Here is a 13965-nt window from a genome sequence, read left to right on the forward strand (position 1 = left end):
ACCTGCGTGGATCCCGCATTAGCCTCGGCGTGTATCGGTGAGCAACGGTGCGGTTGTCAAGTTCGGCTCGCGGACTCCGGAACTTAACTTTCATCTCCCGAACAATCCATACCTTAAATCTCACGATGGCGCAAAAGTTACCCCCGCTGAGATTTGTGAGATCGGTTAGCATCCGGAATCTAATACGAGAATTACTACTAATTGGGACCGTTTAGGTCTTGAAATCTTTCATGGCCGAGTCCGGCTTGGAGCCGAGGTAAATCGATTCGATGCTCCCACGATATTTCACATACCGTTACTGATCCTCTTCTACTAGGCTACTGGGGCCGCACGTACGTTTAATCCGATATGCAGTAACTGGTACTTGTCTAAGTCTGTTAACGATCACAGTTTAGAGTTACAAACGCCGCTGCAGGGAAGGTTGATTTCGAATTGGATATCACTAAGGACCACACAGTAAGATACGCCATCCAGACTCACGTTCGTTGAAGATCTACTCATATTCTGTGACTAGAACCGCCTGAAGATCATACACGGCGGCACAATTGCTAGCATGGTAGACCTAGGAGGCTCCCTCGCCGTCGCATCGATGGGGCTTTACGCTACAGGCGTGTCGACAGACCTAAACGGTGAGCTCACAACCGGGTTGCGACGCATCTATAAGTCGAAGTGACGCTGACTTTCCAAGTTACCTACCTGAGCAGCGGTGGTAAAGTTGGCGACAAGATCACCGCTACCGCCGTTTGCGACAAGAGTGAGAAACATCATTCCATATAAGCGGCAAGACTAGAACTAATACCTTTCGCAGTGGGCAAGACATTAGCTTATACGTCTGTAACTTTCAGGAATGCCAAAGGCGAACTCGCCGCAAGGGGAAGTCATACAAAGTAAGTTGCCATTCCTTTGATAACTCCTATTCATAATCTGCTAGACGAGGAGTTCCTAACTTCTTTAGATATGTAACGCAAGCTTGGAAAGCCCAGGAAACTCCATTTACACCCCCTGATAATGCAGAGATAGAAGAGGCTTAGATTTGATACTTGCTTTTCAAAGCGGGAAACTTGTTCGATATTTACTACACTACTACCTCTTGACGGATTCGAGTAGCTAAGCGTATAAATGCAACATAGCTACGTTTAAATGGCTGTGTAAAAACATCTTAATTCATCTATCTGAAGCACCTCTCTGCACGCAGCTCGTCAGGTTTCAAGGAAAGAAGCCGCCTTTCCGTTTCACTTCGCCCCTTTCAAGAATAGTGCTCTCCCTAGAAGCATGCGGGGAGGCCCTCCTTGACGAGATCTTCGATTTCGTTTTGCTTTGTCGTCTAAGCGACATCCAAGCGGATCTCCTGTTGCATTGGGAGATTAAAGATCGTAACCGTCCGGCTCTCAAAGTTCGGTTATAAACGGAGGAAGATCCTCATGTTCCTGACTCAAAGTCCCAAGCCTAGATTTTAACGCTGAACTCGCCAGAGTGGAAACCTCGGCGTCAACAGCCGAGCTACTCCCCGAAAGACTCTTGAAGCCAACAAGATCTACCCCGCTGCTGTCGTAAATACTAATGCTCTTCATCCTACTAGCTTGTATCTTTCCTCGCACACGCCCCAGGAACTGCCTTGCTGCAGCCCGAACACGGGGCGAAGTCTCGCGATACTGCACCTTCACCTTATCCAAGGCATACGTCTTGGTTACGCCTAAGCCGAATCCCATAAGCATGGAAGTACCAACCTTTAGCGGACTTATGGGCTCGCCTAGAAGGATCGGTCGAACGATAGACTGCGTTCCATTGTTGACAGCTCCTGTGATTCCGCTCGCCAGAGCCTGCTGCGCCAACGGAGTTAATGCCCTTTCGCCGTACCTAGCGCTGGCCGCAAACGCTTGGGCTGCGGGCTCGGTCCACTTGCCAAGAGATCCACCGGCGGCACCCGTCAGCGCGTCGACGAGGGCATCCATCCCAGTGTAGTTATTGCCTTGGATGGCGGCGCTGACATAGCCGCCGGCGACATTGCCAACTGCTCCCCCTATCGCGGCCGAAGCGACTCCGATTACGGAAGATGCTGTGGCGGCGGCCACTTCACTAAGCCCGAACGCACCAACGGCGGCGCCGAGACTTGCTTCGACAACTAGGCCGACGCCGGCGGTGACGACGGCCCCGATGACGGCCCCGACAACCAAGGCGGTGACCCCGAGGGCAGTTTCCCACGATTGCCCTAGGGGATCGAAATTATTGATGGGGTCACCCTCGCAATATGCGTATCGGTTCTCCTGGTGGTTGCGATCCATGGAGATGAACCCCATGATCTTGGGACTGTAGTATCTAGAGCGCAGATATACCAGTCCGCTCGTCTCATCGCAGAATTCCTGTCCGAAGCCGAAGTTCGACCGCGTGTCGACGGTGGACGAGGGGTTCGCCTTCCCATAGGTATCATAGGTGATGGATGTATTGTGATCCTCGCCTACCAGCAGCGCTGTGGAGTTCACAGAGTCGAAGAAGTAGTCGGACGCCTTCTCGTCCGTGTAACTTGCAACAATAGCCTTGGATCCTCCGAAGAAGCTCGTGTTCTCAGTTGATTTGTTCTCTTTCGATACAGTCAGCGAGTTAACCTTGCCGCTGTTGTAGTACATTTCAACCGTGTCTAAAACACCTTTACGGCGGGCGAGGTAGTCGTCCGCTCGATACTCGAAATCTGATGCCGCGCCTCCCGTCTGCACCGACAACAAACGGTCCCGATCATCAAATTGGTATTTCTGGTCCTGGTCATCGGTGGCCAGCCGCCCTAGTGTATCGTATACGAATCCAGCATCTGTACGCTGGTCGATTTCATTATACGACATTGTAGTTGTCTTCCCATCAACCGTGGTGGAAAGGACGTTGGAGTTTCCGTCGTACGTATACGCAGTATCGCCGAGGCCTGCCGAAGGACGGCTATCGAATGTGACTTGGCCGAGACCATCGTAGACGAGAGTGCGATCCACGTTCAACTCCGGAGCAGTAGTTGACCTGGTTATAATATTTATGGCTTTCCCTTTCCCATCGATAGTGTAAGAAGAGTCAAGAAGCGTCTCGCCATTAGAATCCGTGGCGGTTGTGCCGCTCAGGCGATTGAAACCATCATACCGGATCGTATTGATATAAGAACGTCCGCCGACAAGATTAAAACCAATGCATTGACCGTTGCTATGGTTAGCCGTGCCATAGTTGTAGGTTAATTTGTCTTTTTTGCATGACCGACTAGATACTTCTCCGAACGAGCCGTATTCGGTTGTCCGAGCCACGCCAAAGACGTCTGTTTGCGTCACAAGTCGACTGTATTTATCGAGAGTATTGACTTGCGTGAGACCGTCACTATAGGTGGTTTTCTCTAGAGTGCCGTCCGAGGTAATACCATACTTTATGATATCGTCTCCGTCTTTCACTTGAGTAATATGCCCGTCAGAATCGTAATCAACCTCTATCGAGCTCGAAGGATAGGTCGTCGTGATGAACTGTCCAACATCATCGCAGGTCAAATTCACTTCAGACCCGTCGTATCGTACAGTTTTGCTAAGCCAGCCATTGGCATCGTAGTAGTTCAACTCTTTCTGCCCAAGCTGGTTCCTGGTCACGGCAAGTCGATTGTTCCAATCATATATGTTGATGGGGCCTCTGACCTGGTATTCCCTACCATCAGCATACGTGGTATCCTTGAGCCACGTATACGTGTTGCCCATTAGATCGTAAGTGAACTGCCGTTTAACAGTATCCTTACCCCCAGCGGCCGAGCCGGTGATGGTGCGTGAGAAAACGAGGGACTGAGGGCCGTATTCAATATCAGCCTCTTCAAGCGTAATGCCATCTCCAGATGACTTGGGTTTCTGAATCAGCGTTGTGCTAATAGGTCGTTTATTCCCATCGTATACAGTATCAGTCTCGAGGAGATACGTAGCCAGATCGTCACTTGAATCCGGGTAAGTAACGACTTTGAGCGCCTCTGTGCGTCCGTTCAGCTGAGTAACAGAACGAATATCTCCGTTGAGATCCTGGGTGATTACAAGGTTCACATCGTCGTATTGGTAGCTCAAGACGTTTTGCTTTGGGTCGGTGACACTACGTGGACGGGATAATGCGTCGTAAACGTACTTAGTCACTAGACCTAAATTGTCCGTTGACTCCTTAACTTGAGAAAGAAAGTCGTACGCTTGACGCCTCAGAAGCCTAGCGGCGTCGGATGAAGTTGGCTGAGTTGGATCTCCATTGTCAAGAACTTCGCATTCGCGTCCTAAGACATCGTACTTCGTAAGCTTGACGTAGCCTCCAGGTGATTTCACACTTTCCGAACCACCATTTGGTCCAACTGTGTAGGTATTCGTAGTGACATAACCCAATGCATCGGTATGTTTAATCAGCCTGCAGATATTGTCATAGTCGAAGCTTTCGGTCTGGCCTAAAGGCAAGGTCTTGCTTATCATCGGCCCTGCGTACTTGCGCATGTCGTATTTGACGACGGTGGCATTTTTGTCCGCGTCGTAGATGGTTTGGGTAAGCGTGCCACTGTCAAAAGAGTAGGCCATCGTATTAGTTACTGTGCTGACGCTACCATCGGGCACCGACGCGTCCGGTGCCCAGGCCAGAGTATCCGTGGTGGTTCTACCCTGGCTGTCATATCCATATGAGTGTCGGGTCCACGGTTTGAGCTGCTGACCGGCTCCAGGAAGGAAAGAGAATGTAGTAGAAGCCACGGCTCTTCCATCTTCGGTTGCTGTATTCACCGTCTGCTCCTCGGACTGAGTGATCTCATCCCGTTGGGTAGATTTGCTTACAAGCTGAATGTTACAAGATGTTGTCATATAAACATTCGTTGTTGTTGTCTGCTTAATGAAACCACTATTAGAGACATTGATCTCCGAGGTTCTACTAAGCAGGTTACCGTATTCATTGTATGCGGAACTAGACCGTGTAAGGCACTGCCAAACCGGGTCCCCAGTAGGGCTCGTGTTGTTGGAGGTTGTTGTGGCGACCGGATAATTATACGCGGTAATTCGGGCTCTTTCGTCTATCGGGATGTCATATTCGTATTCAGTCTGGTAGGCCTCTACAAAATTGCCTTTGTTGTCAAGAGAATATTTGATTTGTTGGATAGGTAGGTGGTAGTTGTTGAAATATGTAGTTGTCCTAGCTACCCCGTTCCCGTCCTTGTCGTTACTTGTCTTGGTCACATCGTATCTGTTTAGAATTAGTAGGTAATTCTTAGGCTGTGAGCCTCGTATGCTTACGTGTAGGACAATGCCCTTCCCGCTCCATCCATCAGGGCGTCGGTAGCACCAGCCATTTGGAGACCGATGGCGGCACCCGTATACGTGCTACCCCCGGTGAACCCTCCGAGGTCGTATGAGGTGTTACTATATATCGTATCCTCGGAGTCCATTTGGTAATGCTCATCGACCTTGGGCATATACTGTGCGGATCCATTCGCGTCCAGGTATTTAACAGTACCCCACTCATATCTTGATGATAGTCCAGTGGGATACGTAATTATGGACAGAACCTTCGAGCTACTATTTACAGGGGAAGGCTGATAGTCAAAGGAAGTAGTAAGGTCTGCAGGGTCCTGGATGGTAAGGATGCCATCTTCCGAGAAGTTGATTGTTGTGTATGAGCCTGTAGGAAGCTTGATTACCCACAGCTGAGACTCCTGATATTCGAAGGTAATCTGTTGTCCCCAGGAGTCTTGGACAAAGTCCAGTAGCACGTTCTGCGAACCGACGCCACCATCGGACCCTTGAAGATAGCTGTAGTAAATGAAATTACCGTAGATATCTGAGTTCTGTAAGGGCTTGCCTTCAACATCAAAGTACACCTTGGACCCGTCAACCTGACTAAGCTGGTAGCCGTACTGTCCAGGAAGTCCAGAAGGTAGATCCTGAGGAGGGACAATTTTCTCAAACTTGATACCGTGGTTATTCATGTACTTCAGGCCAGAGGCATAGTCCTTGTCGTCGGACCATTCGTAGTCGATGGCATAGGTATGTCCATTGGCAGTAAGACTCTTGCCATCTAGAACGTAGGGAAGGTCGAGACTCCAATTATGTGGTAGGCCAAAAGTCCCCACCGTGCCGTAACTGTAAAACACGTTCAGGCTCAAGTCGATGCCGGGTCTGACGCCACGAAGTTGTAGCAGCTGTGCTGTATAGTTCAATGACCCTGTATTAGGGTTTACGGACTCGTTTTCTTGGGGCACAATATGACTGAAGGCTTGTGAGCCTTGGTACTGTCCTGTGTCACCCATCTTGATTCTATCAGAAACGGAAGAATCTTTAGGTAGCAGTAGTTGATATGTAGTAGACCTTCAATGAATTCATGAACGATATAAGCGTGGTAAGTCCTAAATCCAAACTCAAGAACCCAGGGAAAGCACAACACCTTTATCATCATGGGCGATGTGATATCTACAAAGCACTCCACGAATGCCCGCAGAGACTTCAGCAGATGAAGCCCACTTGAGTGGATCAGCAGCGGGCTTGCTTTTCGCTGAAAAATCTTCGGATTGCCTATGCCATGGGTTTGTGTATCTGCCAGGTTTGTTCACGTTGGATTCGAATATGATTGGAGGGGCGGGGCGGAGATTGAAAGCAACCTGAGTAGGTAGGTATCATCGACGTAGAAGAGATGGTCCGAGGAAGTATACAGTCAGGGGGCAAGGCGTCTCCTGCATCCAATGGTCACAAGGCGTAGGTACTAGATGGGAATTATTGAATCCTGCATGAAGTAAAATACTACGTTCACTCCCGCGTTTGCTAATCGAGTATAGAATAACTCGAGACATACCTAGGAAGGTTAGATTAATACCTAATTCCGTTCCCTTTTCTGTTGAACAGATTCTAGAGTCAGCCACCTCCCCGCGTGAGACATATAGGGGGTTCACTATGATCTAACACAATTACGAATGGGCGTATGGTTAATCACGTGGGACATTCCTCGTAGAACTTAGGTATTTAAGGAGTCCCTCCCAACTGCTTGAGGATTTCCGGAACTCTCTACTTACTTATCTGTTTGAACTGTCTAGACCGCAATAAATCTTCTCCTGTCGAATCTTGTAGGCTTTATTTGATTCTCTTCTCACGATCTAACAATGCGTGGCAAAACAGACTGCTTTGTTCTTGCTTTTGCAACCTTTGGAGGCCTCGCAGCCGCAGAGAAAGGCGGTTAGTTGAATATCCTCTTCTCATCCGGATGCTAATGAGATTGTTAACATCTCTATACAGCTGCCCAAATCCATGGATGTGTCTGGGTGAACACGAAGCCAGTCAAGCCTTACATCGTCAACTGGAGTCCTGGATCTTCAAGCGACAGGTGCATGCGACTTACGGGTTCCGCTGCATCCATGACGGTCTCGGACAAAGGAATTATTTGCCAAGACCTGGGAAAGGTTGCCGTCGACTCCAGCGGGACTTGTTACTTCAAACAAAGCTGGTGGGGGCTTTCATATACATCCACCGCCGCCTACTCGGGTTCGACCAATAGCCGGTGGACTACAGGACCGGCCAATTCGGATGTCACTCTCTACGATTATAGTCCTGGTACTAGTGTCTGCTCTAGCATGGCGCATTGTCCAAACACTTACGTTGAGTGGTCCAACGGTGCCAATGCTAGTCTATATGTGAGTATACCCCCAGCTGAGATTTCGCCCACTTAACTAAATCATATAATTGTAGTTCGTCTTCACACCCGGCGCGGTGGGCGATCCGGGAAAAAAGCCCCACGACCCCGATGACCCCGATGACCTTGCTGAAGATGAATTTGGGTCAGGTGATAGAGAAAGTGTGAAATTAAATGTACAGGTGCCGGAACTTGAGATCTAGGTTGGGAATATGCGTATTCCGTAGAAAGAATGAGTGAAGGTACACATCTAGACGCAAATAATGGATAGTGGCTTAGGGAATGAGTTGAGAATCAAGAGTGCGTTTCTTATTATTTACCAACAATTAGTGAATGATCTTTTTCACCTTTAAAGTTCTCGGGTCGTCCCCCTTATTCGTGATAGCCCGTAAGCCTCATATTTAGTCACCTTCATAACTCTATAGATTTCGACTGTTACTGAAGACACTGTATGGGATCTTTTCATAAAACCAACGTTTCCTGATAGACTTCCGGTAAAGAGAAGAAAATCCAGTGCTCAAGGTGTTTACGTACTTTGACTCGAAAAGAGAAGCAAAGGTACGTTTGTCGAACATGGATATCGGCTATTCCGAAATCTTGGGGCTACCTGCTTGAATTACTGAAGGGAGACTAGAACAACACTCGCGACAGAAAACAAGGTTAAAACGGATGACAACGTGGGTGGGATTGGAAATGGGTCTAGTTAGGTTGTGAGGGAGACCAAGGATGTGATCAAAGATTAAAATCGCCGACTACGATCTACTCCAAAATATTTCGTGATGGACGCACTATAGTAGCCCAGGTCCCCTAGAGAAGCGGTAATATCCAACCACGACATTTTATTGAGTGTAGCATTATATTATCTAGATGTGACTATAAACATGATATACTCAGCAACTACTTCGCAATACCTCTTAAATATTTTCAACTAAATTATTACTAGTAGGTTTAGGTACTCCATAAGCACAGTCTAGCTTCTATACGAATTCGGTTAGAAAGGGAGCGACAAATGTGGTTTGGTCGTATTTCCCTCAAAAAGGGGAGTCCAAACTGGCGTTCGTTCAGCTTCAGCCCCAATCATACATTACCCGAAGGGTAAGAGACGCACTCGATAAAAACGCCTCACACATGCGCACAGACGATCTTACCTTTATACTTCCTAGTAGAAGCTGACCTGAGACAGTACCTCTCGGGCACTCGGGAACCTTAGGCGAGGTATCGGGGTATGGGCCGTTCCATGGAACGATGGATGAGCCGGGTTAATCCACCCGCAGGCCGTCTGTCAGCTAATACCTCCGATTCGCCAGATACGACCGTTGAGAATAGCGTTAAAGGTGATCCATAGACTGCGCTAGCCGTTCTGACGTTATTCTGCGTCTGTGGGGTTATCGACAGTACTGCCGGGTATGCAGGCCGATCGAAAACTCATCATGTTTCTTACATACAGTGGACTTAGGGACCATATTAACGCCACATTCGGGCCCTGATTCAATATAACATGTTTTTCCCAGTTTAAGGAATGAAGTATACCAACAAAACCCGTTAGTGAAGCGGTCAAAAACAAATCCCGGTCTAATCGCCAGCGGTCTGGAACGGGGGCTGACCGGCGACTAAGAGGAACCAAACCCTCACGATCGCTGGTCCGCCGTCTAGTTCTGCATATCCTACTTCCTCATTCTGATCAGCCACAGCGATAGTAGGTAGCTGGGCATTTCTTCAAACTACCTAACGCATTATACGTCACTCGAGCATTCACAAAGTAACCGGCAGGTCATGGGTGCACGGCGACCCCATGTCTCACCATGATCCAATTTGCGTTTGAAGGGCATTACTATTGAGAGGAGAAACCGGATATACCAAATAGCAATGGATTTTACTGTGACATGACTAAAACCACACCCAGTTCAGCCAGCCTCACAGGCAGTCGGGATGTTGTGGGATTAGTTGGAAAACCCCTTGGACAATTCCCCTAGCTAGAAGGCCGCAGAACCGATGCTCCGCTCGAAATAACTTCCATACTCAGGACGAGACCCAAAACCATTCCCATGCTCTCTTCTCAATCACTTGTTTCTCATAGTTTCAACCAACATGGATTCCTATGATATTGAAGGCGCCGCGGGCGATGGAGATCTTAATGACTTCTCGTGCTATATTACCATAAACAACCTTTCAGATGAAGATCTCGGCCTCAGTGATTTTGGGATCAACGGCCGATATGGCGTATGGCCAGAGGGTATGCCTCTCAACACAATCGACGCCCATACAAGTCCGCAGATACAGCTCAAAGACCCCAAAAGTGAGTTCAACTTAAGAAAAGTGCTTAGAGTTGTGTACTGATTCGCTGAAGTCTATGGAGGCTCGGAAGGATGGGTAGAGTATCAAGTTCTCACTGGAGGTTCTCCTCCAACCTTTAGGCTAGAGTTCGCTTGTCCGGAACTACCCTGGTCCTCAAACTACTTGAAGGCGATACCCAGCAAACCTGATGTATATGATCTGAAAGTGTTGCCGTATAAGGAATCCGGTCACCCATTCTATGGTATGAGAGCCAAGTTCAAGCGCTTCGAATCGCAATACTTACATAGGATAGGGCAAGTCGATGTCAAAATTACGGCATCGAAGAGCAACGGCAAGCTGCACCACAAGCTTCTTCTTGGCGGCACTCGTGAGAACATTCTCAACATCAAATATCAAAAAGAAAGCGATTCCTTCAAGGCCGAGTACGACATCGGATTTGACGGTGCCGCACCTTTGGTCACCAAGAAGCCCGTACACGAAACAATTGGCATTGCTGCTTTCATTCTATCCAATAAGCTGCCTAAAGGGACAACCTATCACAATTTAAATGATAAGCAATGGGAGTATTTCCGCGGTGCCGTGTGGAATGATGACCCATCGTGCTATCTTTTCGATGACTATACCAAAAAGAACCATGAATTCAGTACCGGTCTTAGGTGGTATGAAGACTTCGAATATGGACCTCCTTCTTGCATGATCCAACGCTCTCACTTTGGCGATCTCCAGTTTCTTCACGGCATGGGCGCCACCGTTGGTGAAATGCCAGCAGAGACCCAGAGAAAAATACTCAAATGGCTCACGGTCATGTACAAGCTCGCCTGCGGCAACCAGGGAGTGTCTGATACGGATCAACTTCAGCAGGCCCTGGGAGAGTGGTTCGACTCCAGTACCACGCCCACGGGCCAAAGCTCACTTCGCGACCTTATCTTAGCTAATACGCCCAACTATTATCAGACTAATATTCAATGGCGGGCGCTCGGCATCTGCCTACACATGATTACGGACTCTTACGCAGTTGGACATACTCAGCGCAGACTAAGAAATCCCGAATCTTATCTCGGTCGTGATGAGGATGGTTACATGGTCTTCAAGCCCGGAACAGTAAGTAGATCTCGCAGTCGTTTTCTTCCTTTTTAAAGAATTTCAAAGTGCATACTCCCGAAAAACCTATCCACTTAGCTTAATATTGCATCTACTGACTACCGAACGTCGCAGTGGGGGGACTGGGGTGCCGTCATCAACTTTCACTGCTATGCCGGGCAGAACAGCGATCAACACGCTCACTACGACGGTCTCGAAGATGCCCCACTACCCGTGCCCAAAAATCTAGATTCGTTCAACTCAATCATTGGTGCACGGAATGCCATCGAAGGCTGCAGGAAGTTGATTGATTTCTGGGCGGACGGGACGAAGTGGGAAGACGGCGTCGAGACGTTCTTGCACACGGAAATCTTTGCGATCGACCAAGCAGCGAGCCCTTCCAACAGCCAGGTTGACCAATCCGGCCCTATCTCATTGTCCTGTTGTCGTTTCACTAGCAGAAACACACATGTCGAATATCAGGCCGGCCTTCGGAGGAAGCTGAACAGCGTGGATTCTCGCGTACTGACCAGTCGGAATATTGTTGGCAAGATGCGTCGACGCCCTGCGTGGAAGGCAACAGCGCTCACCCTTTCTGTATTAGTTTTTGCGATCATCTTGACCCTTTTAAGCCTTTGGGTTTTTAAACCATTAAAGATAAACGGACAAGTAGTGTAAGTCAAGTAATGGTTATTTAACCATAATTTTACTTTTTTAAATATATTAAATAATGTGAAAATCGAGCAAATATTATTTTAAAAACGAAAACTTTTTTATTATAATTTGAAAATTATAACTTTATTACGATTTTAAATTTAATATATATATATAAAAAAATAATATATTAAATTATATAATATATATAAAAATAAAAAATTTACATAATTATGTTTTACAATTATGTTATTTTATAATAATTATATATAAATTTTAATATAAAAAAACATTTTTTATATTTTTTAATATTTCCGGTAATTTTTTTAAAAAACGTTTAATAATAAATTATTATTTATAATAAATAATTATTTTATATATAATTATATAATTTAATTAATTTATTAAAATTAATTTATAATATAATTAAATTAAAATAAATAATAAATATTAAATTATTTAATTCTTTTATATATAATATTATAATATAAATAAAACCGGTAATAAATTTTTTTTAAAAACATTTATAAACATGTTATTACGTAAAAATAATTATGTGGTAATATGTGATTATTTTTTACATAAAAGGCAATTTTTTTTAAATAACACTTATATATACAATTTATAATTAATATAATATTAATTAATTAAGTTAATAACAATTATTGCGATAATTTTATTTTATATTATTTTTTTTTCTTTTTTTTATTTATTACGTTATTTTTTTTTATTATTTAATTTATACGGATACTTTGTTTTATTTATATTAATTAATAATTGGTTAAAAAATAAAATTATAAATTAATAAAGTTAAAAAAAATTATAAAAAAAAACGTTAAACGTTTTTTTTCTTTTTTTAATAAAAAAAGATAATAGTTTAAATAATTATTATATTATTTTAAAATTTTAAAGTTTTTAAATAAGTTAAAAAATTCGCGTTTATTACATATTTTATAACATTTTTATTATATTTATAACCATTTAACATAACTTTAATATAAAATAAATATATTAATAATAATATTTTAAATATTAATTTAAACATTAATTTTAACTTTAACAATTTTAAACTAAATAAAATAATAATAAAATAAATTAATATATATTATATAAAAAGTTTTATATATTATTTTAAATACCACAATAATAAATGCGATAAAAATATATAAAATAATTTTAAAGATTTTTTTACGGGATAACAAATAAAATACTTTTAAAAAGTATACTTTTTGTTTTAAAAACTAATAATAAATTATTTTTTATATTATAAAATATATTTTAATAAAAAAAAAACCATTTTTAAAAAATTAAAAATAATTGTTAACGTTAAAAAATTCATAAAATTTTTATTTAACAAAATTACCGTAATAATAATATAATTCGGGTAATAAACATTTATTTATTTAAAAATAATATTTAAATTACTTTAAATACAAGTAATATAATTAAATAAAATAAATATAAAATAATTAATAACACCGGAAACAATATAATTAATTAAAATATCACCGGAGTTTATCCCACAATTAATAATACCAAAATCAAGCTTATAAACAATACCGAAATTAACTTTATAAAAAATACAATTAATTTTAACAATATTAAAACTAATTTTATAAACATAACCAATTTTATAAATATTTTTATTAAAGTTTAATAAACTTGTTACGTATATTTAACCGATAAAACCATAAAACATTATTAACCATGTTAAAGTGTATAATAACAACAAATATAAATATAAAAATAAAAAATATAACTTAAAAAATGGTATATTAAATAAAAAAATTAAAATTATTAAAAATCTTTATTATAAAGTTAAAATCGGTTAATTATATTAATTTAATAAAATAATTTCGTTTTTAATTAAATAATTCGATTAAAAATAACTTTGTTTTTAATTAAACAACTTTTATTTTAACCGTTTTAATTAATTAACTTTAATTAACTTTAATTAACTTTAATTAGTTTTAATTAACTTTAATTAACATAATAAAAAATTTAACCATATATTTAATTTACTTAAACTTATTATTATTATAATAAATTAAAACTTATTAACAATTATATTATAATATAAAAAAAACGGATTAAAAATAAAAAAAAAAAAAATTTATTAATGTTAAATTAATTAAATTATATAAAATTTCATCGACGGACAGTCGCAAGCTTTTGATCTGTCTCGAAATTTTGTTATGGGAGGTGGGGGCCAAAAAGGGGGGGGGGGCAAAAAAAAAAAAAAAAAAAAAAAAAAGGGACGTAATAGTGTGGGGATGACACCGTGAAAGGGGGGGGGCCATG

The 13965-nt window shown here is 42.7% G+C and overlaps 4 protein-coding genes across 4 annotated transcripts; 3 read left to right on the forward strand and 1 right to left on the reverse strand.

Moving 5' to 3' along the window:
• Position 1: 1 nt before the first annotated feature.
• On the forward strand, positions 2-1210 carry F4817DRAFT_29662 (Thioesterase/thiol ester dehydrase-isomerase). The gene is made up of 8 exons (XM_049299746.1): positions 2-164; positions 216-256; positions 317-332; positions 391-456; positions 515-629; positions 689-754; positions 809-887; positions 956-1210. Exons 1-8 carry the CDS (start codon positions 126-128, stop codon positions 1029-1031), a joined length of 498 nt encoding a protein of 165 aa, XP_049153577.1. The 5' UTR covers positions 2-125; the 3' UTR covers positions 1032-1210.
• On the reverse strand, positions 956-6476 carry F4817DRAFT_29730 (uncharacterized protein). Its single transcript, XM_049299751.1, has 2 exons — positions 5253-6476; positions 956-5202 (listed from the first exon to the last, which is right to left on the reverse strand). Exons 1-2 carry the CDS (start codon positions 6263-6265, stop codon positions 1389-1391), a joined length of 4827 nt encoding a protein of 1608 aa, XP_049153578.1. The 5' UTR covers positions 6266-6476; the 3' UTR covers positions 956-1388.
• Positions 6477-7005: 529 nt separating this feature from the next.
• Positions 7006-8219, forward strand: F4817DRAFT_354649 (uncharacterized protein). Its single transcript, XM_049305552.1, has 3 exons — positions 7006-7181; positions 7242-7636; positions 7692-8219. The coding sequence occupies exons 1-3, from the start codon at positions 7109-7111 to the stop codon at positions 7836-7838; spliced, it is 615 nt and encodes a 204-aa protein (XP_049153579.1). The 5' UTR covers positions 7006-7108; the 3' UTR covers positions 7839-8219.
• A 1504-nt stretch (positions 8220-9723) lies between these two features.
• Positions 9724-11688, forward strand: F4817DRAFT_362748 (uncharacterized protein; the record flags this gene model as incomplete). Its single annotated transcript, XM_049306564.1, has 5 exons — positions 9724-9931; positions 9983-10171; positions 10223-10297; positions 10331-11031; positions 11146-11688. 5 exons carry the CDS (start codon positions 9724-9726, stop codon positions 11686-11688), a joined length of 1716 nt encoding a protein of 571 aa, XP_049153580.1.
• Positions 11689-13965: the final 2277 nt, after the last annotated feature.

Source organism: Daldinia loculata, assembly GCF_022478755.1.
Source record: "Daldinia loculata strain CBS 113971 unplaced genomic scaffold F4817scaffold_114, whole genome shotgun sequence".
NCBI classification, from domain to species: Eukaryota; Fungi; Ascomycota; class Sordariomycetes; order Xylariales; family Hypoxylaceae; genus Daldinia; species Daldinia loculata.